The following is a 26,593-nucleotide window of genomic DNA, read 5'->3' as shown; positions in this document are numbered from 1 at the left end:
AAGGTTTGATAATATAAAAAAAACCCTTCACAACAAAGCCAAACGCTGCATGTTAGTATTGATGATGCTATCAATTGCTGGATGTTAAATCATGACCATAATATACAATGTAGTGGGGTGAACCCGTCGAGCAGCCCCATTTTACAACACAATCTACATTTGGAAGTCTTGGATGATTCATTTTGACAAAACCATTTCTCACAATTCATTGTTAGGAGTTTGTACTTTCAATCCAAACTAAATCGGCATGAGTCGGTGGCTTCCAGAAAGAAAGGGTGAGGAGTTCTGCAATCTACTCATGTGAAGCACAATGCTCAGTGTCATCTGAAGTTACAGCATTGCACTCGACCACGAGCCAACTTGTCCCAAAGACAGATCATTTGCCTTGGGGATTGGTAATGTGCAGTGTAATAGTTCTCCATGCATCCATACTGACAAAACTTCCAGTTATGGGAGTACTGGACGGTCGCCATGGAACTGTTGAACTGCTCAACCCACATTCCCATGCTCACATCCTCCATCTTGAAAAGCTGCAACCAAACACTCATTATGTTTAGTAACAATACGATGAGACTCAACAGAACTTGGTAGGTGGCTACAAATGTAACCATGTATGTATTACTTTCTTTTTCTTTTGGCCAACATGTTACTTTCAAAATTTGCAACACACAAAGATGGAAAAAGAAGGAAATCATCTTCAGAGAGGAAATAAGTCCGACAATTAGTAACTAACCCTTAGGCTTCGACTCCCATGCTGAGAAATGACAAACTTAGCAATATCAATGGAAATTATATATCCAGGGCCATTGGCATATGGAGGATAAACTTCTTCTGGCCACTCCTGTCACAATAGACAATAATCCTTCAGATATATAGAAGGGGAAAAAAGAGAAAGTAAATGAGAAAACCACACACAGAAAGGGAACTTAACATGCATCCTCTTTGAAAATTTTCAGTCCACTAGACGAATTAAATTTAGATAACAGCAATAACAATAGAGAATTTAGGATGCCGTATACAGGGAAATTATTTTCTTGTCCATTCATATTATTCTCCTGGTACCATGGAGTAAAACCTGTGTGCATTTACTTGCTAGCAACCCAATCCACCATTCCACTATATTCAATTTTCAGAATATCTGATTAAGAAAAGTAGCTTCTACTAAACAGATAGGTCAAGACATTCCGAAAACCCACAAGACAACTCATCAAATACAACTATTGAACAAAAGCAGATAAATGGATGACTTAAACAAGTAGGGATTCAAGCCAACTTGCATACCTCATAGGTTACAGCCCATTTTCCACTTCTGAGAGGGCGATGCAAGAGGTTAAGATTGCCCATATAAAGGGATTTTTTAGAAGAGATGCCTTCAATTTCCTTTAATACAGTGTCCACTCTAACAAATGTGTCATCGTCACATTTCATGATGTATGCAGCTGTCACATTCTGGACCTGCATCAAGGTGTTGAAGCTTTAAAAAACACAAACTCAGGAGAAAGGCCCAGTTGAATGGTTTTCCAAACTACTGACACAAATATGAACATCTGATCGAACAATATACATATATATGTATAATAAATAAATAAATAAATAATACATATATATAATATATATATATATATATGTAAACTCACACACCTAGATATGTACACTCAATGAAGGAATACAGGAGGATAAACTGAACTCACCCCAAACTCACAAATAGAGATGGTTTTCAGAACGACAAGCTCATAGCGATCCATAAAGGGCAAAATCACAATATCACCGAAGTAAGCAGCCTCTTTCTTCAACACTGCATTTACCTCCTTCCTCGGATTCTGCAGAACTTAATAATTAGTACCAATTATTGAAGGAAAGCATGAATATGGAACAGTTTGATTCAATATAAGCTTTGACCTCATATCCCAAAGACCCCATTTTATGTAGCAACCTCAATCATCTACAAGTCCTTGTGTTATATTATTCAAGTTCTTTTGTTTTTATTGCGAGAAAGATTTCAAAGGTTATGACCCTAAAGGCACAATTCAGTTTATTGATGATAGATAGTGCGAAATGATCCAAGAATAGAATTTGAACTTAAACCCAGTCATTCCTACAAGTTGGAATCCATTTACGGAGAGTACTTTTTTATTTCATCAAAACAATTTGAACAAGTGCATTCCATATTACATAAATGAACCTCATACAATTCAAAAACCATATCTACATCAGCTTCCAGGCAATGAAATTCAAACATCAATCTGGCCTGTCTGACATTTTAAAACAGATGTAATGCAGCTTTCCTCTTTCAGTTAAAGATTCATCTAACACAAACAAAAGCCAAAACTTCAAAATAGATAACAAACAGAAAACTTGAAAGACTGAACTGCACGCTCAACCAGTTAGAGACACTTATATTTACACTGCATGATGAGATGTAACTACTCAAGGACAATATACATTTAAAGAGAAAAAGAGCATTGTAATACTTGTTCTCCAGCCTTATAAATGGTTACCAACACCAGTTGATCATGGGATCTGACTACTCAACTCTTTATATCAGATCAATTATTCAGAAGCTAAATGCAAGAAACTTACCAATGCAACAAAGAAACGGACTACTACGTCTGAGGACTTGATTACAGATGATTGCATCCAAGTTTTTCTCACTGCCATGCGCTCTGCAAAGTGATTCGTAGCAGAAAGAACCCCAATAAATAGCCGAACAGGACTCTTAGGTAAAGGACGAGCTTTCCACTTATCTGACATCTCCAGTACTCTTTGAGGTGAGAAACTTGGATGAGAAGTGGGAAGAGAAGTAGCATAAACAGAATGTACATCAACATCTCCTTTAATTGCTAATCCGGTTGCATCTTCAAGTGTAAAACCCTAAAGTTAAAGCATAAAAATAATTAGAAAAAAGTACATTGCATTAATGATAGGGAAAACATGGGAAACAGACAAGGAATAAAACTGAAAATATATAACCAGGCCAGACAAAAACACATATAATCATTAATCATAATTATGGCCTTGACATATTCGCGCAATTTCTCTAAATCACACAATGAAAAAAAGTAACTAAACACATAATGTTAAATGGAATTCAGAAAGTGGGTGGAGACAAGGGGGAAAGGAAACCAACAACAAAATCTGAGAGGATATGTAAAATCACTTTAAAATGCAAACAATTGAACAGGATTTCTTTTCCCAACAACAAGAGCTGTACGGTAGAACTAGCAGCACTATGTGCACCAAATTTGCAATTTTGCACCATGCAAATCTCAGAGGCAAACATAAGCAATGTAGGTAAGTTACTCAGTTATGCAACATACCGTCCGATATGGAAATGAAGTCACATGCCTGCCCCCAACACTAATATGGAATCCATCCACACCAGCACGTATGGTCAGGATAAACAGTCTACCCTCTGTAAAGGGAAATGGCCAGGTAACTTCTGGCTTCTGCTCACGCCCTATGAATCGCTTAAACCATGAGGTAGTCTTGGTCTTGGACTCCTTTGAGTCTACCATATCATTCCGCATCCACTTTTCACATCTCCCATATCCATCAACTGCCACATAAAGTCATGTTACAACCCACATGGCTTATAACAATCTATATATACAATCTACATAATGAACAGCTAGACAATAGAAAGAAGGTGGATATTGGAGTCTACATTCAGAGAAGCATAAAAGAAGTTCCCCATCCTTTGAAATAACAGCGTGACCGTAGGATGGTCAGGATTGTTAAGGAGGAACCAGCAAGAATATGCAACTCACATGGTATACAGCTCAGTCGAATGCTTTATATATATATATATATATATATATATATAATCTACATAACGAACAGGTACACGATAGAAAGAAGGGGGGAATGGTTTTTACAATCTGAAACGCAAACAAATGTTCGACATCCTTTATCGTCACATAATCTTCCTATTTCAAGCTATATTCAAACTCTTTCTGGTTAAGGGACATACCCTCATAAAAAGCATTAACTCCATTCATACACAGGTATACTCATGTTTTTTTAAAAAAAAATTTGTGTTTGCTCATGAATCTTTATGCCCATTTACAAATACCATGGCTTGTGATGCAGAAATACAAGGAAAGAACTTATCTTCCAAATCAATGAAACATTGTTACCTAGTATGTCTTCATTGTTCTTAGATGGTAAACCATCACACCTTTGAGCTGATCCCCATTGCATCCTATAACAGGTGTTGTGCTCAATGACTGGCCGATGACTCCAATCTCCCTTTAATCGTGGATTCAAATGCAATATCTTCGGTGGGTCCTCCCCATCCACTGACTTCAATCCTTGCAACTCAACCATGAATTGCGAGACCATAACTATTCCATCACCCCTCCTCAACTTTGCCAGCTGGGGCACATACTCCTGATGAGCATAATGGGATGTTCCCACCACCGTAACAGAAGAGCCTGCAGCAAGTCCACAAGGAAGGAACATCAACTTATCTCCCATTGCCAATTCTTCCCCACTCATCGATAGCCATGAAGGACATGACTCAGGTTTTCCCTCAAGTATAGAACTCTCTCCTGTCTCCTTCCCATCATGTTTATCCACTTCTTCCCAAGCATTTAACCCTAATGTCCAAGCCTCATCTGCCATCCTCTCAAGCACTGAAAGTTCATTAGTTCTATTCCTTTGCCTCAGAATCTCACCAGTTATCCGACCATATCGATGCTGTAGTGGCCTTATAGGCTTAGACTCACTTTTCTTCTCTTCCAAAGGTTCCTTGCTAGGCCTCACAGGCGCATCTTGGCTCTGGTCTTCCAGTTTCCTGTGAAATGTATCCTTATAAACAGAACTAAATAATGGTTTACTCAAATCCCCATCTTGAGAGTCCTGTACTTTGGCCAGGTCCAATCCAACATAGCCATCATCACCACTCATCGCCTTTGCTATCTCTAGAAACTGGGGAAACTTAACGGATATGAAGACCAAGTACAATGCCGCTAAAGCAAACAATAAATGCTGCAATTTGAACCTCCTTGCAACAGAAGGTTCAATTTTCAGCCTCTTCATCTCTATTAAACTAAAACACAGACTACAGTATAGTCTACAACAACCAAAAAGTTCCGATGCCCATTTCTTCGATGACCAAAACAAGCTCCAACTCTAAACCCAAGAAAAACACGCAAAGTAAAGCTTTCCCAAATCCTCAAGACAAACCCCTATCCAATATTCAATACCGAATCAATAGTGGCAAGAAACGCAAGCATACACTGAGAGAACTCGAACCCCGTAATAGGTTCAGAGGGATCGAGTTCAAGAATCAAGCAATGTCAACAATTCAGCATCACAATGCAAGAAAACGCATCAACAAAATTCAACACAGCAAAGCTTAATATCATCAAAGCCTCACCGGTATTCTGCACACAGTTTGATCTCGACCCAGAAGAGACCGTACAGTGAAAATGCACATGGGATTAGATTGAGGAGGGAGAAGTAGGGGAATGTTGGTACAAAAAGGAGGAAAATTTATTCTGAGATAAAAGGAAGATATTTTACTCAACGAGAGAATAACTGATGCTAAGTAGATTTCGTTGCCGTTCTTTTGGGTTTTTTTATTTTCTTTTGGCCCCCCCCCCTCCCCCCCAATTCCGTAAAGAAGGGTCAGGTGCTTGAACCTAAAATATATATTTCTTTTCTTTCTTTTTCTTTTTTCTTCTTTTAATTTGATCAAATTGGACTTAACTAGGAAGTTTTGGTTTTTTCAGTCAGTTAGACTTGTTTAAAATCTTACAACAACCCAAAAAAAAAGAAGATTTGTTTAGTTGTGAGAGTTTGAAGATTGTAGTTAGTAGTTTGTATGTTGAGGTGCGTTGTGTCTATATTTGAGGTTTCCAAGCTTGTAATTTTTATGTTGGAATTTCTTTGGTCATTTATAACTATGTGTAGAGGTACACTTGTGCGTTTCATGTTACGGTGAAGATACACGTGTGCATTTCATTATCCCTTAAGAACATCCATAATGGACTCCCTAAATTACCTCCTTAGACAAATTTTAGGAAGGAATTGAAAAAAAAAAACAACTCCAACTATATACTCTATCCACTTTCTAAAATATGGAGATCTTTAGGAGTTCCTAAATCTTAGGAGAGAGAAAAAATTCCTAATAATTCTCTATAATTTAATATTGCTTTGTTTTATATATATTTTTAATTTGTAATTAATGCTAACTATTTTTTTATAATTTTTTAAATAAAAATGAGCAAATTATATTGAACTAAAAAAAATTATAATATTTATGACTCCCTAAATTAGAGAGTATGATTGGAATTCAAATTTTATAGAAAGCTCATAAAATAATTTTTATGTATTTTTAATTAAAATTTAATTAAAAAATAAGAAGCATGATTATAGATACTCCCTAAGATTCGCTTAAGTTCTCACGATTCATGAATTTCTAATTTTTATATGTTTTTTGGTTAAACTCTTTTTTATACTTTAACATAGTTTAATAATGTTATTAACGGCCCGGAATTCAATTTTTCATGTTTGTTTTTTCCTTCATTCCTTCATTTTCTTTTATGAGCAAGTTGGACTATTTTAAGGAGGAAAAATGCAAAGCCCTTATCCAATTTTCCAAAACCCTGAGCTACCCCACTTCCACTCTCGAGTCTACTACTTACACAGAGGGTTGAGCCCAAAAGCTCCTAACTTTAAATCCCCAGCAACGATTCATACCTTCATCTATACGCAGAATTCAGCAGCTGAACCAGCTCAATAACTCCCTTTTCAAATCTTGCAATATAGCGGTACGTTTTATGCCTTCACACTCCAGTTGTATTCTTTTCCCGCATTACAGTTCTTTGGGTTACAAATTGAATTGCAGTGCAAGATTAAAACTTTCAGTTTCTTTGTTATTAGATACTCTCTGTGAGTGCCCAAATAGAATTAAAATAGTTAGTAATATATGCTCACTTGGTACCCAAATCGTTTTCTTTTTTCTTTAAATAAAGTTTGGTTCGGTTTTCCAGATTTTGGTGATATTTATGCTGCGGTTAAAGTGAAATGGCATCTATATCAGGAACTTGGCTGTATCAAGGTGTGTATATTTGGTCTGATTATCTTATTTAATGCTGAAGATAATTTCATATACAAGTTTTCTTTTCTTTTCTTTTTCCAAGCTTTTGGTGTGCTTCTGGCAGATAGAGGATTGAAAGGTGCAGTCTTAGCACAGAGCCATGCTACTGGGAACCCATGTTTCAATCATTTCAAGGTTTGTATTCTCTCCAATAAATTCACTCTTACACACACACACACACACATATATATGCATGTTTGTGCTAAGTATTTAGAAAAATAGAAGTTGAGAATTCTAGAATGGTGGGAATCAAATCTGTTTTTCTCATTACCACTATACACGTACAGTAGAGCCTTTATACTTAGACTTTGCTTAATAGTTAAGCATCTGAGCTAACAACCTCTAACAACCTTCACGTGCCTTCACGTGTTTAACATAACCAATTACAAACACGTGGCACACTGATTCTAATCATTAGCTAAACATCCCCCCTCAATCTTAGAGTAGGGACCTAATCTGAGATTGGTACAATGCTTAGAGAAAACTGGACTATGAAGTCCCTTAGTCAGGACATCAGCGACCTGCTCATCAGTTGGTATATACTGAACTAAGAAATCCCTGCGCTGCACACGCTCTCTGATGAAATGGAAGTCAATGTCGAGGTGTTTGATACGGGAGTGATATATAGGATTGGAGCTCAGAGCCAATGCTGACAGATTATCGCAATACAGAATAGGAGGCTCAGACAAATATACATGTAGATCAACAAGAAGCTGCCGAATCCAGACGACATCTGCTGAGGCATTAGCAAGAGCCCTGTACTCGGCTTCAGTGGAACTGCGTGAAACAGAACCTTGCTTCTTGGATTGCCATGAGACCGGGTTAGACCCCAAGTACACCACAAAGCCCGTAGTGGATCTGCGAGTGTTAATATCACCCGCCCAGTCAGAATCACTATAAGCAGACAAGAGTAAGGGACCTGAAGAAGAGTAAGTAAAACCATGACTGAGTGTGCCCTGTAGATAACGCAGAATGCGTTTCACTAAGAAGAAATGATGCTCGGTAGGATTATTCATGAATTGACAGACAATATTAACAGAATAGGCAATGTCGGGCCTTGTAAAGGTAAGATACTGTAAAGCACCAACAATGCTACGATACTGTTTTGGATCCTTCAAAGGGATACCATCAGTGAGTAAAATCTGTGTGTGAGGTTTCAGAGGTGTAGGACAGGGTTTACAAGAACTCATCCCAGACTTTGCTAACAAATCAGTGGCATATTTTTGTTGACTAACAAAGATGTCTCCATTAGACTTACAGGAAATCTGAAGACCAAGGAAATAAGTAAGGATGCCCATATCCTTGAGCTCAAACACTGAACCAAGCTCTATAATTACCTCCTGGATGACCTGTGGATTTGAGCCAGTGAGAATAATGTCGTCGACATAGAGCAACAAAACCACAATAGCAGAGTCGGAATACTTCACGAATAAACTGGGATCACTGTGAGACATCTTGAACCCAAGCGCTGGAAGAAAACCAGTGAACTTAGCATTCCAGGCCCTTGGAGCTTGTTTTAAACCATACAATGATTTCTGAAGTTTACAAACATAGTCAGGATGGTGAGGATCTTCGAACCCCTGAGGTTGCTTCATATACACTTCCTCCTCAAGTTCCCCATGTAAGAAGGCGTTCTTTACATCCAATTGGCGAAGAGACCAATGATTGGAAGCTGCCAAACTGAGAATGATACGAACTGTAGCATGACGAACAACTGGGCTAAATGTCTCTTCATAATCAAAACCAGCCTCTTGACTAAAACCTTGGGCAACTAGGCGTGCTTTATATCTAGAAATGGAACCATCAGAGTGCCTTTTTAACTTATAAATCCATTTTGAACCAACAATGTTTGTATTAGCAGGAGGAGGTACCAACACCCAGGTACCTTGCATCTGTAATGCGGAAATCTCTTCGTCCATGGCCTTTGTCCAATCGGCTGAAAAAGAAGCAAGATGATAGCTAGAAGGTTCATCCAGAGAAGTAGTATCATGGATACTGGTGTAACACATGTAGTCAGAAAAATCCTTCTTTTGAACAACCCCAGTTTTAGACCGAGTAAGCATAGAATGAGAAGGGCCTGGCGGAGCAGATCCAACAGGAACACTTGGTTGGACAGAAGCAGGAGAAGAAGAAGTAATATAATCAATAGAAGGTAGAAGAACTTGCAATTGCTGCTCCGAAAGAACAGGGATATAAGACTCAGACTGAGACAACCCAGGAGAGGCTAACAAATCTTGCTGCCCCGACAGAACTGGTGTATAAGGCTCTGGCTGAGACAACGCAGGAGAGACTAACAAATCAGGAGCTGTAATACTTGGAGCACTAGAGGAACTATGAGAAGCGAGCACTGAAGGTGACGTAGCAGACGTAGGTAACATCATAGGAATAGGGGAGAGAACTGTGGAAGGAGAACAGGGTGAGGAAGGCAGAGAGAAGCGGTGCTTGAAAGGAAAAATAGTTTCATCATGAATAACATGGCGAGACACCAAGAATTTGCTAGTGGAACAATTGTAACATAACACTCCTTTATAGCCCAGTAGATACCCCATGAAAACACACATAACAGTGCGAGGTTGAAGTTTAGTAGTATTAGTGGCTCTTAAACAAGGATAGACAGCAGTACCAAAGACACGGAGGTGTCTTATATCAGGATGCCTATGAAGAAGCCTATAATATGGAGATTGATTAGAAAGCACTTTACTAGGCATGCGATTAATCAAATAGGCAGAATGAGCCATAGCATGAAACCAAAACTGATCAGGCATAGAGGCTTCTTGTAAAAGGGTTATAGAGGTTTCTAATAAGTGGCGATTCTTCCGCTCCGCAAGTCCATTCTGTTGGGGTGTGGAAGGGCAGGAAACTTGATGGACAATGCCATGAGATGCGAGAAATTCATTGAATTGAGTGCTCATATACTCACCACCACCATCACTTTGAAGAAACTTAATAGAAGCATTAAAATGAGTTGTAAGAAAAGCAACCAATCTGGTAAACATTGTAAAGACCTCAGACTTGGCATAGAGAGGATATAACCATAGAAAACCAGTGTATTCATCAATGAAAGACACTACATATCGATAGCCAGAAATGGATTTACATGGAGACGGACCCCAAACATCACTGTGGAGTCTATAAAATGGAGAAGAAGCCTTATTGTGATGACTAGAAAATGGTAACCGATGCATTTTACCATCTAGACAAAAGGAACACAGCTTAGAAATTGAATCAGATACCACTGGGATTTGAGCAGCAGTAAGCATGAGTTGAACAACTTCATTTGTAGGATGTCCAAGCCTACTATGCCAAAGAGATGAACGAACTTTCTGACCAAGAAAAGCACTTGTCTGTGACTGAGAGGCTCGGCTACTAGTACCAACTGATGAACTACTACTACCTGTACCAATTGAGGATAAAGAAGTAGGAACAGGATACAAGCCATGCTCACTCTTGCCCTGGAGAAGCTTCTTGTTGGTGACCTTGTCCTGTATTAAAAATCCAGATGTATCAAAGATCATGCGACAATTATTGTCATGACATAGCTGATACACAGATAAGAGATTTGCTGTAAGTTGAGGCACATGTAAAACTTTAGAGAGAGTAAGAGAAGAAGAGACAGTGGGAATATGAGATTTGCCAATATGAGCAATGTGCAAACCTTCCCCATTGCCCACTACAACATTCTCAGCTGAAGTACAAGGTGTAACATTGTGCATTGTAGTCATGTGTGGCACCATATGGTGACTCGCTCCACTATCGGCAATCCACACTGCATCAGGAGAGAAAGAAGCTTGAGCAGCCATAGCAGTGAGAGAGGACGGTGGAGGAGATCGCTGATAGGCATAGTTGGAACGATGATAGCAATCCAATGCACCATGGCCCTTCTTGCCACAAATTTGACACTCAATAACGGAGGAGCCTTGGGATGAGGTAGAATCGCGAAAAAAACAATTTGCAGCTGTGTGACCTCTCTTACTGCAAATTTGGCATTCTGGGACAATTCCAGACTTAGGAGGACCCTGAAATTTATTTGGAAAACCACGACCAAAAGGCCTAGAACCAGAAAATCTGCCTCGGCTACCAAATGAACTAGACGATCGACCATGTGTATAGGAACTCATATAACCAGTAGGAGAAAAGGAAGTCACAGAAGGAGTGGGGAGAATACCAGCACCAGAGAGATTAGGAGACGGTGTAGAAGAGGTAGATCCAGTAGAGGGAGAAGAATGGCTGAGCATACCAACCATAGGAGAATGGGGCAAGATTACACGAGAATCAGCGGCTTGTTCAGCTGCAAGCAAATGATTGCGAAAATCTTTGAAAGACAGTGAAGTGTCACGAGCAAGAAGCACAGTCTTGATCATGTCATACTCAGAAGGAAGCAAGCAAGCATCAAACAGTCAGAGACTACCAGCGACAGCAAGCTGATCACGGACATGTTTCGAATAAGAACTTCTCGATAGAATCAGCACCTTTTTGAGCAGTTTGAAGCTCCGTCTTCAAGAGATTCACACGAGCACGAGACACGGTAGCATATCGATCCGTCAAATTCATCCACGCCTCAGAGGCAGTCTTAGATCCGATCACGTATTCGATCGCCTCATCGGAAAGCGTTGCAATCAACAAGCTCAGCAACGCTTTGTCAACCTTCAACCAGTCTTTATATGCAGCGGTGATTACCGACGTAACGCCTTCCTCATCGAGAATTGCATATTTCGGTGGAGCAACAATGGAGCCATCGAAATGTCCGAAGAGATCATGACCTTCCAACACAGATTCAATCTGATATCGCCATTTCAGATAATTGCCATCCGTCAAACGAATGGTGAGCATGCCAAGGAGGCCATCAAGCTTGAGAGTTGAAGTCGCCATAAAAAAAGAGAGAGAAACAGAGACGAAGAAGAGGAATTGCAGAAAAATTCAAGAATCAGAAGAATCAGAGGAATCAGATGACAACGAGAAGAAAAGAATCCAAGAATGTCACAGAGAATCCAAGGAGTTGCAGAAACAGAAGCAAAGAAGACTCATATGAGATCTAGAAGAAGGCGGAAGCAAAAAGAAACCCAGATCGGTCCATGGCTCTTGATACCATGCTAAGTATTTAGAAAAATAGAAGTTGAGAATTCTAGAATGGTGGGAATCAAATCTGTTTTTCTCATTACCACTATACACGTACAGTAGAGCCTTTATACTTAGACTTTGCTTAATAGTTAAGCATCTGAGCTAACAACCTCTAACAACCTTCACGTGCCTTCACGTGTTTAACATAACCAATTACAAACACGTGGCACACTGATTCTAATCATTAGCTAAACAGTTTGTATGTCTCTCTCTCTCTCTCTCTCTCTCTCTCTCTCCCCCTCTCTCTCTGCATAACATTGCATATTGGTCACTGTGGAATTTCTTCTGTTTTTTACTAATTGTGTTGCTTTAGTTTTAGGCGTCCTTTATTCAAGTCTCTATTTCCTTGTGAAGTGATTTCTTTAGTAATTAAACATGGGCGATTTCTTTGGTTGAAGTTTTGTTTGATTGTGCTAACAATGCCGGGACTAAACTGGCCATCTGGCTAAGTTGAGATCAGAACTTTTAGTTGGGGAATTTTATAAACTTGTTTTGCAAATGCTACTCGGGAGCATAACTTTTTCTTTGCATGAGGAAAGTGTTTGAGCTTGGGCTGATTTTGTTTGAACCTATGCATTAAAGCTTGCCTTGTAGGCTTGTAATCTTCCAGAATCAATTGCCTCCCTGCACGCACAGAGCCATGCTACTGGGAACCGATGTCTTTATGTCATTTTAGTGCTTGTATTTTTTGTATTACTCTATGTGTTGAACTAATTTCTAATGTCTGGCTCGGGTAAGATATTTCAAATGGTAGGTTCCAAATACATATTTTTCTTCGTCACCTTTCTTTTTCTTTTTTTAAACCGTTTACTGTTGTGCTAATTTTATGTGAATAGCACAGGCATCAACTGTAAGTTCATTTCCAGTTGGATTATTCCAAGTTAGAGTTGGCTCGAATATATCACCAAAGAGGGCACCTTTACTTCCTTCTATAAAGTGTGAGAAGAAGGATGATTCCTCCAAAGATTTCTCTATTGAGCGTCCACCCTATGATAGCTATATGGACTCAACATCTGGGCAGCTTGAACCTGCATCAGGTGCTCGTGCCAGCATTCCAGGGCAGGATTATTGGCCTGAAGGCACTGCAAGTCGAGTTAGGGCTGCCAGGGCTCCTGAGCCCACTGGTAAATCAGTTGGATCTCCATCTTATGGTAGAAATCCTGGAAGTAGGAGGAGGAAGAATAAAACATCAGTTGCTGCTGGTGAATCTTCTGAACCAAGTGTAGAATCAAGTGATACAGTGGCAGTGGAACTGGAACCAGAGACTTCAGAGGACACACTAGAGGATACTAAAGATTTCCCATCTGAATATGTTGTCTATCAGACTGAACCTGAAAAAGAAGAAGAAACAGGATTTGAACTAGACAAGAAACTTGGACGTCCTCATCCCTTTATTGATCCAGAAACAAAGAAGCCACTAGAGGAGCCACTTACGAGTGATGAACTATGGTGGAACTGGAAAAAACCAGACAAGGAACAATGGTCCAGATGGCAAAGGAGACGACCAGATCTTGAAACGGTTAGTGCATATTTAATAGAGACAAAATGACAATGCTGTATGTAATTTTGGGATTGTGATGTAAGGCTCACAGAATGTATAAGCCAAGGGATCTATAAACCAATTTTTTAATGTCTAGGTGATTTGAACCATGTGACTTTTTAAATATTACAAAATTAAAAGCTTTGTTGTCAAGAATTACTAATCATATTTGGTTTTGGAGTGAAAGACCGTGTCGGAATTTATTCACTGGTCCACCCTACTTTTTATTTATGGAATTGCAACATTTTGGGTCTTGTTTACATGAGGTTCTCACAAATAAGCAATGCCACTTATATTACATGTATTAATGAAATCAATATAAGCTCACTTCTTGTTAGAGCGCCCGTGTAATCAATCCATAAACTAACAGGAACATCAGAAGGAAAATGGTCTCCTACTTTGACTTGGATATTGTCTTTCAACTTCTTCAGGTTTTTCTCAAAGCAATGGCAGAGACTGGGCAAGTAAAGCTTTATGGTGAACATCCAACATTGACTGAAACTTCACTTTACAGAGCAAGACGACATCTTTTCAAGGAAGAGAGGTATAATTGATGATTAATTTTGTAATCTTCAGTACATATATAATATATTGGAAGACATACATATGTAGTTTAGAATTATGTATGACATTACTAAGAATTTATACAAGGATGTGGTGAAAATTGATGGTTGGTTTTGTCATACTGTAAGTACTAAGGAGAGTGATAACAATTAAGAAACGTTGCTGCAGCACCCTTTAAACAAATTAAAGGAGATGAAAGGATTGTCCCAGTGCTCAAACTCTTGATTTTGGATTTGTTTGCTTATGGAAGTCTCTCTTGGGACTTTGCATTGTCAACTTAGAATGACTTGTGTCTTAGTTTAGGTTAGGCTTTTTTCCTTGCACCTGCTTCTCTATTTCTTATTTTGTTTGCAAGTAATGATTGCCTTGCAACCTCAAAATATTGATTAAGAACTTCTATGAAGTTTTGTTTTAATGTGGAATTTTCAACTAACTGCTGATTTTGTAGGCTTCAAGCAGAACAAGAGAAGCTTGATAGAATAGGTCCACTTGCATACTATTCAGAATGGGTAAAAGCGTGGAAAAGAGACACTTCCCGAGAAGCTGTTCAGAAACATTTTGAAGAGACTGGTGAAAATGAAACAACCCAACTAATTGAAATGTTTTCTCAACAAACTGATCGAGAGTATCGCATAATGATGGGGACTGATATCCGTATACGTAGGGACCCCTTAGCGATGCGTATGCGAGAGGATCAAATAAAGCAAAGTACTCACTCCAAAGCTGATAATTTTGTGCGTTATTTTCATGTCTTTCATTCTTCAAATCATTATTTAATCATTTCAACCCCTGAAACAGTTCAGTTCATTTAGAAAAGGTTTTCAATTTAGTTTATTTTGATTGGATAAGTGATGCATTCTTGTGCAGCTGTAGTTGGTCAAAACAATGATTGCATATTCCCTTTATTGACCCAATATATTAATCTTTTCCAACCTCCAAGAAAAGAGGGGGAAGATGGATTAACACTTCCATATTTCTGGACTTATGTTTATGTGTACATGTGTGCCACTTTCTTTCTTTCTTTCTTTCTTTCTTTCTTTTGAGCTTTTGCGTTGCTGCTAGTAAGCCATAAGTCATTATTAAGAACATTCACTTTCATGGCATCTTATGGGCTCTATTGCAAATTATGCATTCACAATATTGGGAAATATTTTATCAACATATTCCAACATTATGCCTTTCATCTATTAATCATGGCAGTACTTTATATTGTCATCTGTTATTCACCAGGCATCCAATAGTTTCATTAAACATGTTTAATGATCTTGATTAAATAACATCAATCTGAATCTCATTTTTTCCCTTCTATAACTGTCTGTTCTTGAATATGTGTTGATGTTGTTTTCGTAGGGCAAGAAGTCCATTTTAGTTTGTTGACTAATTTATTTGGCCTTTGCAGTATGGGGCGGAGATCCTGTTTACCCAACTGTGAACTATATTCAAGATCCAGATGAAGTGATTGATTACAGAGGCCCAGATTTTCATGAACCAACACCAAATATGCTGTCTTTTCTGAAGGAGGTCAGTACTTTTCAAATCCCCCCACCTTTTTCTTTTCGGGAACATTATGAAGAGTTTTGTGGTCAGGTTAAGTCATTGTTCTTCATTGTTTACTCATTCACAGTTATCATGAATTTTTTCATCTCACATGCTAAATTTAACACCTTTTTTTTTCTGTATTTATTATTTGACTTGCTGGATTTTTTTATAGCATCTGCTGTATCAATTTTTTTACTCAAGTTTTTACTTCCCTGCTCTCTGATCAGCATGGAAAAATCATATCAAGGGAGGAAATTGAGAAAATTCTGTCAAAAGAGAAGACCGAAGAGCTTGAGGTAATCAATTGAAAGTGTTAACTTTAATTAGTTGGATGGATTATCTTGTCTATCTATATAATGCCTAAACAACAACCTCCCAGGAAAGGGCCGTCCAAGAATTCCAAATGCGGAGTGTACCAGACAAACAAAGGCTCAAGCAGACATTCATAAAAAATAAATTCTGAGGCTCTTAGGCACATTCTTGGATGGAATTAAAAGTTTAGCATCCATATTATATACCTATCCTGAGTCCTAATCATGCTTTTCCTGATTAGTGTCAACCACTATAGTATCTAACCCCTATAGGAAAAAGAACAGCTTATCTATGGAACTCTGTCAAATTATTCATTACAGAGATGCTGTATATTATGGTTTCAAAGTTACAACCCTAAATAAAATGTACAAAACTGTATGTGGTGTGGTGGGTGCATTTGAATCGTGACAGAATGTTTGGGAACAAAGCATCTAATCTAGCTGTTCCTTGTTTTATAATTCTATGAAAGCAGGCACCTGATATGGATGAAGCTATGGCAAAAGCTGTTGACATTGGTGAAGATGTAAGTTGGATTGCTTCACATACATTAGTTCCATAATTGTATGTTATTACGCCGACAATGATGTGCCTTGGATGCAGTTGTCCAGCATACTGCTAATCCACTTAGAATTGTTATGTATGAAATCTTATTTGGCACTGTTTATAATAGGATGAAGGAGAAGATAGTGAGGCCGAGGTTGATGAACAAGGAGAGAAAATCACACGCAATTGGAGTGTTATGAAAACTACTCCTGGGCTTACCAAGTCAAAGGTGATTCTCATTTCTCAGTTTTGCGGCATGTCTTCATTCGTAACATTCGATTGTTTCATATATCCTCATTTATGGACATGAAAAGAAAAAAAATCCGTTGCAATTAAAAACCTGTATATGGCACACTAATATCTAAACGTCGCAGTATATCTAAATCTTCATTATAAAAAAAAGTTGTATTTGTTCATAGTTAAAACTGCATCACCTATAACGTCCACATGCTTACCATTTCTTATCCATTTTAAGCAATGCATTTTAATATATTTTTCTCCAAATCTTGCAGGGTAAACCCAAAAAGGACGCCTTGTCTTTGGAAGAGGCTGTAGAAGATTCAGAGAACTTGACAGATTTTCTGATGGACTTTGAGGAAGAAGTGTAAATATATTCTTTGGAAGATTTTGGTTTGTTGAGATTCACAAAGAAATAGGCGATGAAGTAGGTGTATGCATTATTATGTAATCCAGCAGTAAAACTGTAACTTATTTACATGAATGAAACAGAAGGTAAAGTTATTGACCTGACTTAGTCATTTTTTAACAAAATTAATGTGCATGGCATTATGGCCTCTTTTTTTTCTTTTTTTTTTAAAATACAAGCGATATTGGTGTGCGAGGATTCGAACACCATTGGGGCCATGTTTGTTTTACATTTGAAAATTGCTTTCTTAGACCAAATGTAAATGTGGGCTTTAGAAGATCCAACGGCCCACGTTCAAGTGGACCTTCCTTAAATCAGTTTTTCTCTTTTTGGTCAATCCCAGAATCAGTATAGAATTTTGATACCTTGAAATGTGGTAAGAAAAACCAAAAAAAATCATCAACAATCCCATGCAATAATAAACAAAGAGCAAAATGATGAGAGCAAAAGCTTTTTTGGGTTTTTTGGCCTCAAGTAAGATTCTCTTATGTAAGCAAATTTTCCCACTTTTTGAAAAATTTGAAACATCAGCAGACTTTCTTTTTGGAGCTTAGTGACTTCCAGGGCACATTAAGTATTTGCTAATTAAAATGCCCAGGTGTTTAGCAAACCTTAATTTATTTTTCCCTCTCTCCTGGCCTACACTATCTATCTGATGCCTCTGCAAGATCTTAAATCAAAAGTGCTTTTGTTTATATTATCCTGTTCCTGCTTCACATTAGCATTCATACCACACTTAAGCTGTCATTATACCTTAATATAATAATCATTTTGAGACCATTATTCTGTTTTAGGTTCAGCCACCAATATTAAAAGCCGAAATTAAAGCTTTAAAATAAATAAATTAGTACAAATCATGCTTTTTAGGGGCCAAATTTGATGGATTTATGAAGTGGACCCATTTAAAATTGCATTATAAAATAAAACAATGTGGTCCATAATTCAATTGAGTATAAACCAAACACCCTTTTGTGCAGACATTTATCCCTTAAAAGAAGACACATTATCATTTGGGGTTTTCTAATTGGGACAAATTTTGATTACTGTGGATGATAGAGAGTTTGACTGGAAATTAAACAAATTAATTATTGGCGGGCTAATGCAGATGATACAGAAATGATTAGAGATGTTGGCAGCAAAACATCACAAGTAATCACAACAAAATTTTACTAATGAGGGATTTTGGTTGTGCTGTCACCCAAAACATGGTCAAGAAAAAATCTAAGCAATGCTGGCTTGCTTTCTTGCCTTGCCCCCCTCCCCCCCCCTTTCTCTCTCACCACCATTTTTTTTTCTTTTTGGGTTTGAAGAATCTCATATAACAGCTGAGGTAGAAACATCTGGTCAACTATGTTTGATTCTGTGTTTGTGTCTTTCTAGCATTGTATGCTCTTTGGATGTGGCTCATTTTGAGAAGGGGGGTCACTAGTAGTGGCTAATCTTTTTAATTATGTTAATCGTCATCATTAATTTAAGTGCCCTTTCAACCTTTTTTTTCGTTAATTAGTCGTGTTTAAGCAACCCACAATCATGATTAACAAATGGGCTCCACGCTAATTATCTATCATTAGTCTTGCCTGTCCATTTGGTGTCATTAGGGACTTTCCACATTCTACATCTGTTTAGTTGATTATGCATGCAAGTTCAATTGTGTCTTGTCTTGTTTCCATCGCGCCCAATTAGAGGCGTACATGCCTCTACATGTTGATTAGGGCGTTATAAATTTCAAAAATCACGGCTCGAACTCAATAGAACTTGATTTAGTGGAATAATATTGACCGGCATTTGATGTGAACTCACAAATGATATGACATTTCGACACAAATAATAAATACGTAGCCTGATATTAGTCATGACAATTGGCGAGACAGTGTGCATGTTCCTTACACTCAAGTTCAATTCCTCCTCTCTTGTTATAATAGTTTAAACTATCGTTTTTTTTTTTTTTTTTTATCGTCGTGAAAGTTAAACTTATCTCACCAATCCCCTTGTAGCTTGTGGAAGCACAACAAATGTTTGGGCTTGAAGTTGAGCTACCTCATCTCATAGCTTTTCTTAGAGCAATGGGTCTCCTCAGCCAAGACCCATTTCCAAATTGCATGCACACAAAAAGTGTAAGATACTAATAATTTTGAATGGTGTAGAAGAAATGTGAGATTAAATTTTAGCTTCAATTCTCCTCCCCTAATAACTAATATCATAAAAGAAAAAGGAAAATCCTAATTTCTACATATTTTGGAGAATTTCATAAGGTAGGGAAGGGAAGGGAAATAGATAGATAACAGATTATGATGAATCATGATGAATTATTATGAGCAAGTGTAGACACGCGCGTGGGAAGGGGGAGCCCATTCCAATCACGTCGCGTCAAAAAGGGAAAACGAGGAAATCTAGAGAGAGAAATTGCGTGGGACCCACAAATCTAAGAGGTGAGCTGTTGCTTTACTTGACACCTATCGCTTTTCCCCCTTTCCTTTTCCCTTCCCCTTCCCCTTCCCCACCACCATCACTCTCTCTCTCTCTCTCCTGCTGAGAGTGAGATGAGAGAGAAAGCCCATAGATTTGGATTATGAAAGGAAGAAAAGAGAATATCATTCAACTCAAAACCCCCCAAGCTGTTGTTGTTGTTGTTGGCATGCTGCTCTTTCACTCAAAATTTAATTTAATTCACTAAAAATAATTTAATTTAATTTTAGTCGTATGTGACATTATCTATCTTTCACCCACCCCACCACCACCCTTCTTATTTATTTTTTGTGAGTCTTATTTTTAATTTTCTACTTATGCTTTGCCCTCTGTGTATATGAAAAATAACGTTTTTGCCACAGTAGGTGTTATTTATTTTGTGGGATTATTTACTTAAATGGTCCTCAAACTTATACTCGAGTTGTATTTTAGTCCTCAACTAAATTATTTATTCAAATGGTACACCAACTCTATATTAATCGGCGAATTAGTCATACCGTTACATTATATCAATATTGCCGTTAAATATAGGAATAAAGTAGTTCAGTTAAATAAAATACTAAATAAATTAAAAACTAAAACTCAAAAGAAAAAAACCACAAATTGAGTGAACTTGATAATGTGCCTTTTGGTGGAATGGTGATGGAGTTACATGCCCGAAACTACCCACCCACTCAAAGACCTGCAAAGAGGACTAAGAGGCTGTTGTAGACCCACAATTTCAAGATTTCATCGGGTCGACTGGCTATGGTGGTTTTCCTGGCGACGGTTTTGATGAAGATGTTGATTGGAAATTCTCTATTTAGGACACTAAAGGCAGAGTGAAGAGAGAGGAAGAGAAGGAAATAAAGAGAGAGGTTGGGAGATAGAGATTTGGCGGGCTTTTTTTTTTTTGGTTGGTTACTTTTTGTTGTTGTCGTTTTATTTTTTTATAGTTTTAAATTCATTTTAAAAATAAAGAAAATTGTGTATTAATTTTTAATAGTATTTTTTTTTAGTTGTCAAAAGTCTTATTTACTCTCATAAATATAGTATGGGCTGCTCGCATAATTAAATTTAACAAAAAATGTAACGGTAGGACCAATTTGTCAATCAATAAAGAGTTTGTGGACCATTTGAACAAATAATTTAGTTGATGGACCAAAATGCAACTCAGGTACAAATTTAAGGACCATTTGAGTAAATAACCCTGACGTGAGTTTTTCCTTTGAAATGAGAAGGAAAAGAAAAAGATCTCAGCCGATTTTCTAGATGTTCTTCTACATTCCATCAAGTTAAGTTATGGTGACTGCCACAAATAGGAGAATAACTTACATATAATGGAATACCAACTTTCTGATATGGCAATATGTGATAGATTTGGATACCGACCGTCATAGTATTACATGTAAGTTTTTCTACCCAAGAATAGATATTTTCCTTTAAATTTTCATTCAACCAATGTCATTCTTATTTAATCACAACACAATTCAATTAATTGTAGTGAAATCGTCAATTCAACTTTTACAACTGCATAAATTTACAATTATAATGAACTCATCAATTTTTCAACCACGTAATGTTACATTAAATGTAGTTTCGTACCGTAACAAATTTCGATTAATATAGCACTACTCTAATCACAATTTTATGTTGGATCCAAAAAGAATCATTACAATAATGAAGCAATTTAACATTAAAATTAAGACAATTTAGTACACTGTAATTAGATTATTTAGAAAAGAATCCAAATATAATGTATTTGAAATTCTTCAATCAAACTGTTAATTTGATCACGTGCACACAAACATGGATACAAATCAATTGACTTATGAAGTTTTTAAAATATAAAAAATAAAAATAAAGGTAATTTTATCATCAGTTAACTCAAGCAGAATAAAATCGTAGAAAATGCCTTTGATGTGTTAATTTTTCTCATCAATTAATTCAGGACCTACCAATTGTCGGGGTCTGATCTACTTGCGAGACACCTTCATTAATTTTGGAATTCTGGCCATACAAGAGGTCCTTAATAATTCGGCTAACTCAAGCAACGGACCCTACTCTCACTGAAATCCCATACCGTCCTCAATATCCTCTCAATAAAAAAATATTGTATTTATGTGGAGTTCAGCTCAATAGAAAATTACGTTCACTTATATATTAGTGGTTACAGATTCAAACTTCCATGACATTTTGATATTATGTGTTAGAAATCTCATTTTTCTTATAAAATTATTGCTTATATTTAAATATATATAAACATTTGTATTTTTGTCTATAATTACAATACAACATATACCTTCAAGTTCATATATAACGCACTTGAGTCGGTGGTGCTTCTCTTGTCCAAATTTTATTTTATTTTTAATTTATCGTACTCATGATGTGAAGGTTTGGAGGTGGGTAGGTTTAGGCTTTCAACTTGATAGCAACTAGATGCTTGTTTTCAAATGCCACGCAATAATAGAATCCATAAATTGATGCTAAATTGTTGACATATACTTGTACAAATAGTGGATAAATAATACGATCCTATACTTACCTTTTTATTTCTTTTTTTTATTTATTAATTCTACATTTATAGTTGATTTTGGACTCGTTTGAGAGTGATTTTGAATAGCACAATAATAAGTTCTATAGAAAATCATTTCTCCATATATATAATAAGTGATTTTATGAAGAAGCACATGAGTGTGTTTTTTCCCAAAATCACTTAAGGATCATTTTGGATTGCTTCTCTATGAAGTACTTCTGCTCATAAGCACTTTTAACAAATGCACTTTTACTATAAAAATCTTGAATTTTAATAAAAAGAATCTAAGTGCTTTTTGAAGAAGCATATAGCATGTTCTTCTCCAAGAAGTGCTTCTAAACTTTTCTGTCAAACACTGTCAAAAGTGCTTTTAGTTGTCAGATAGCACATTTAGCCCTTGGAAAAACACTCACAAAATAAGTGATTATATGGAGAAGCACGTGGGAGGTAATTCTCCCAATAAGTAATTTTGATCCTCCCAAAATCACTCCTAAATAAGCCTTTTGTGTTACAAAATAACAAAAATGATTTTGCACCTATGCAAGTATAATCCGAGGATTGCCAAAGTTTATGTATGTAATAATCTTTTGAAATAAAGGTGAATTAGTTTTTATTTATTTATAAATAAATCATATTTTATATTTGTCACATCTTGGCCTTCATTGGACATATATAGGGAACATATACTTTTTGAATATTCGGATTAAAATAGAAAATTTTCAAGAACAAACTCTCTCCGCAAAGGAAAAAGTTGCTAAAATTTTCTTTTCACTCATAATTTGAGAGGATGAAACAAAAAGAAAAACTTGGGCACCTTGGTTTTCTTTATTAAATTGCGTGCTTCATTGGATATCAAAAGCTAAACATGATTTGATTAGGAATATGATTACAACTTGACAGGGACGGTATTATTCTCCACTTCAGCTACAATTCAAATCCATATCATTTTGAAAGAGTATATATGTTATGTTAGTGTGATTTGATCTAAACCTTTTGCATTTACAGCTACTTGGCAGTATCATCTCTTTTAAGCAAAATGCCACCCTTTTGTGATTTTTTTTTCTTCTTCTTCTTTCCCGCTTCTAATCACAAATAATAATGAAACTAATTTTTTTTTTTTTTTTTTCAAAACGAATGTTCAGTCAGGGTATCTTGAATGATATCGCGAGAATCCACCAATACCATGGAGATGCATCAGGTAAAGACAAGGCAAAACGAACTAGTCTTAAACAATATCGCGAAAATCCTCTAATACCACGAAGATGCATCAGGTAAAGACAAGGCAAAACGAACTAGTCTACGAGCACTAAATTCGCCTCTTGAAAAACAAAACCAATATACGTACCATTCATTTGAAATAGTTTCTTAGTTAGCTCTCACTCTCACATGGGGGCAAGTGGAGTAGTTTAGGTATGTATACTTATCATGAGAGACTAATGTAGTGGCGACTAGTCAAATTTGTGTTATGTTGGGCGGAAGATGAACATATATATAGATTTTGACATTCTCTCAAATATTTCAAGCTGCAGTAACGCATTCAATGAACAACGTTTGATATTGTTTTGTTTTGTTTTGTTTTTTTTTTAAGGTGTCGGTTGTGTGTTAAGGGTTAAACTTTTGCTAGGTGCTTCTTGGCTGGCTCCTAATCTCCTGGAAGAATATATATATAGATATGCATGGCCCAGTGCATGCATCCAAAGCTCGTACACTCTCCCTCTCAAGTTTTGTACTTTTCCCAGATGAAATCCGATTAGATATATAATGGACCTGTGTTATATGCCAAACTGAAAATGATGGGAATTTAATTGAAAATATGAGATGCCGACTTTTCTGACGGTATATGAAAACCTATTTCTAATATTAAATATTAAAATTGTTTTTTATTATATATTTCTCAAGAGATGAAGGGTTTTAATTCAGATAATTCAGATTTTTTCCAGAAATAAAATCTCGTTTTATGCATGCAATTGGAAATTTACAAGGAATAATGAGTTTGAATGCATGAACAAAACCAACGTCCTTTCAATTCACAAGAGAAAGAAGACATGCCATGTTCCTTGAGCACAAAGGTCTACCTCTGCTGCCAAAATCTGCATATATAGATGGCCTTGGCTTTGGCTTCTTTGCCAAAATTAGAACAATGGTGGCTTGAGTTGTAAGTGAAAATGAAATATTTAAAGGGCACATCTTATCCTTCCATGAAGCTACAAATGCTCACATGTATGCTAAAGAATTTGGAGTTTTTTGAAGGTAATGTTTTAACGTATCCTATGTACTGCAAAATATCACTTGTTTTGTAATTCAAATGGTTAATTGCAGTTATTTATATACTCGAAGTTCTGTATTTATTTTTAACTCTCTAATATCATTTGTTTTTTGGTGATTTATGATGTGGCTAGTTTCTGTTCAATTTTTTTTGTTGGTGAAACTTTCTGTTCAAATTGATATCATACTTTTTACGTATTGACCTTTCTTTTGACAAATGGAGTCATCAAATTAACACTAGGGAAAAAAATTCCCATTTTACAGGTATTATTGCCGTGTGAAAATACCATGACATTGATATATCCTTAATACATGGGATGTGGGGTCAGTAGATTCGGGTCGGGTCAAACTGGTGTGCCGGACTCATTTAGGTTAATATCCGATGTATATTTTTGGCAAAATATAACACATACAAGCAAGCAAGTGTATAGTGTTCTATAGAGGCAGGAGTTTCATCCTCTTGCTATCGAATGAGTCGTCACTAGAGAGTACAGAGGTAGGTCACGCACTAAATTAGATCTACCATGATGTTACATACACACTGGATCGAGTCGGATGTTAGCTGAATTTCTATCGAGTCTCGAGTTAAAATGCCAAATCATAAATTCTAACTAGAAAGATCCAAAGATCTTATAAAATGTATACAATATATGATGATAAATTTATAACGGCCTTCATAAGGCTAATATTTTGACGCTCTTTTTTAAGTCATATGCACTTCAAATTGAATATTTTATAATTTAGATGTACTAGCATAAAGAGTGCGTGAATTTAAAAAAGAACGAGTTAAGTATTTTAATTAATTAAGAAAAAAACTTTATATCTTTCTTTAGTAATATTTAATGGGTTTATCCTTTGAAATCTGAAATTATAAATTTGGAGATGAAAAGGAAGACAATGTCGACCAAAAATAAAAGAAATAGAAAGGAAAGGAAGACAAGGCAATGATAGATTTATCCAATTCTGTGACAACCATTTCATAGCGAAGATCGATTTTACAATTTTGCCACTAACGTCTCTGGTAGCTGGAGTAGTAATAATGGAATAACGTGTGGGGTAACGTATTGTCTGTGGTAGAGTTCACCGTACGGATGACAGTGACCAATACGAAACGCAATAGTTTTTCCGTCATGTCTCATCATAATCCCACTGGACCCATTTTCTGCCCAGTGAAAGGTTAGGATTCGCCCTTTTCCCTTCTGTTTATGTACGCGATTTCCTCAGTTATCCGTACGATCATCAGATTCCGTTAATACACCCCCAAAATGGATCGGAATTACGAAGCTGAACCAATACACGTGAGTCATGCACTCTTTAATAATTAGCTTTATTTTTATTTTTTTAAATACCCTTTTTGTTGTTCAGAAATTAGAACAAAAATTAATTTAAGGATGAACTACACGTTGCACCCGTGTGATTTAAGGCTTTAAAGAGTTTAGTCTTTGATTCGACCAAAAAAAATAAATAGAGTTTAGCTCCCGTATGTCAAAACTATAAACGCTCATTCGTTTGACTTTTGACGTAACACTTAGGTATAATTTGATCATATTAAAACTTATTATCAATCATGTTATAAGAAGGAATTTGCCAACGAAGTTTATAGTCTAGTGAAAAACGATCTTGATTTGTAGACCAGTAATCTTAAGTTTGAACCCCCGTAACACCTTAATAATATTTATGAAAAATCATATTTTCCTTTATAATTTAAACTATCATTTATATAACAGTAAAAATTATTCAACCATATGCATGTATGCACATTTTCTCTCAGAATTACAGGTCTTAATATGGTGTGTAGTTTTAACATGCCAGTCCAGTCTCCAGATAACATTTTATTTTATTTTTTCCTTATGTTCTCTTATTTTTCTTTTCAGAGCTTTCGTGTAAATCTTTTATTTTTTAATTAACATTTTTTGTCTTATAGCCTCGCCCATAGAATTAGAATGGGAGAGAGATTAAAGTCAAAGACGAAGACCATGA

General features: G+C 36.5%; 2 protein-coding genes across 5 annotated transcripts; one reads left to right on the top strand and one right to left on the bottom strand.

The window, feature by feature from the left end:
• Positions 1-35: 35 nt before the first annotated feature.
• LOC117626373 (hydroxyproline O-galactosyltransferase GALT2) lies at positions 36-5,728 on the bottom strand. The gene is made up of 7 exons (XM_034358037.1): positions 4,137-5,728; positions 3,318-3,556; positions 2,581-2,871; positions 1,692-1,820; positions 1,282-1,455; positions 734-841; positions 36-530 (listed from the first exon to the last, which is right to left on the bottom strand). The coding sequence occupies exons 1-7, from the start codon at positions 5,038-5,040 to the stop codon at positions 321-323; spliced, it is 2,055 nt and encodes a 684-aa protein (XP_034213928.1). The 5' UTR covers positions 5,041-5,728; the 3' UTR covers positions 36-320.
• An 830-nt stretch (positions 5,729-6,558) lies between these two features.
• On the top strand, positions 6,559-17,524 carry LOC117626374 (protein PLASTID TRANSCRIPTIONALLY ACTIVE 12, chloroplastic). Of its 4 annotated transcripts, none has more exons than XM_034358039.1 (11): positions 6,559-6,776; positions 6,999-7,066; positions 7,170-7,240; positions 13,065-13,742; positions 14,195-14,307; positions 14,776-15,035; positions 15,727-15,848; positions 16,094-16,162; positions 16,651-16,701; positions 16,849-16,950; positions 17,234-17,468. In XM_034358039.1, the coding sequence occupies exons 2-11, from the start codon at positions 7,033-7,035 to the stop codon at positions 17,327-17,329; spliced, it is 1,596 nt and encodes a 531-aa protein (XP_034213930.1). In that variant the 5' UTR covers positions 6,559-6,776; positions 6,999-7,032; the 3' UTR covers positions 17,330-17,468. The 4 variants fall into 4 exon arrangements, with proteins under 4 accessions (XP_034213930.1, XP_034213931.1, XP_034213929.1 ...); XM_034358038.1 differs by having other exon boundaries at positions 6,572-6,776; positions 7,149-7,240; positions 17,234-17,524; XM_034358040.1 differs by lacking the exon at positions 16,094-16,162 and having other exon boundaries at positions 6,570-6,776; positions 7,149-7,240; positions 17,234-17,524.
• The last annotated feature ends 9,069 nt before the right edge of the window (positions 17,525-26,593 follow it).

This window comes from Prunus dulcis, chromosome 4 (assembly GCF_902201215.1).
Source record: "Prunus dulcis chromosome 4, ALMONDv2, whole genome shotgun sequence".
In the NCBI taxonomy this organism is placed as follows: domain Eukaryota; kingdom Viridiplantae; phylum Streptophyta; class Magnoliopsida; order Rosales; family Rosaceae; genus Prunus; species Prunus dulcis.
Note: the sequence above shows the minus strand (reverse complement) of the source record. Positions and strands in the feature narration are given on the sequence as shown.

Excerpts from the sequence above, each read along its gene's own strand:
- LOC117626373 (XM_034358037.1), bottom strand. The coding sequence starts at position 5,040 with ATGAAGAGGCTGAAAATTGAACCTTCTGTTGCAAGGAGGTTCAAATTG. Across the intron at positions 2,872-3,317 it reads CTTCATTTCCATATCGGACG|GGTTTTACACTTGAAGATGC; the intron begins GTATGTTGCATA and ends CTTTAACTTTAG. Across the intron at positions 842-1,281 it reads AATGGGCTGTAACCTATGAG|GAGTGGCCAGAAGAAGTTTA; the intron begins GTATGCAAGTTG and ends CTATTGTGACAG.
- LOC117626374 (XM_034358038.1), top strand. The coding sequence starts at position 7,033 with ATGGCATCTATATCAGGAACTTGGCTGTATCAAG. Across the intron at positions 7,241-13,064 it reads CATGTTTCAATCATTTCAAG|GCATCAACTGTAAGTTCATT; the intron begins GTTTGTATTCTC and ends TGAATAGCACAG. Across the intron at positions 16,163-16,650 it reads AGAAGACCGAAGAGCTTGAG|GCACCTGATATGGATGAAGC; the intron begins GTAATCAATTGA and ends CTATGAAAGCAG.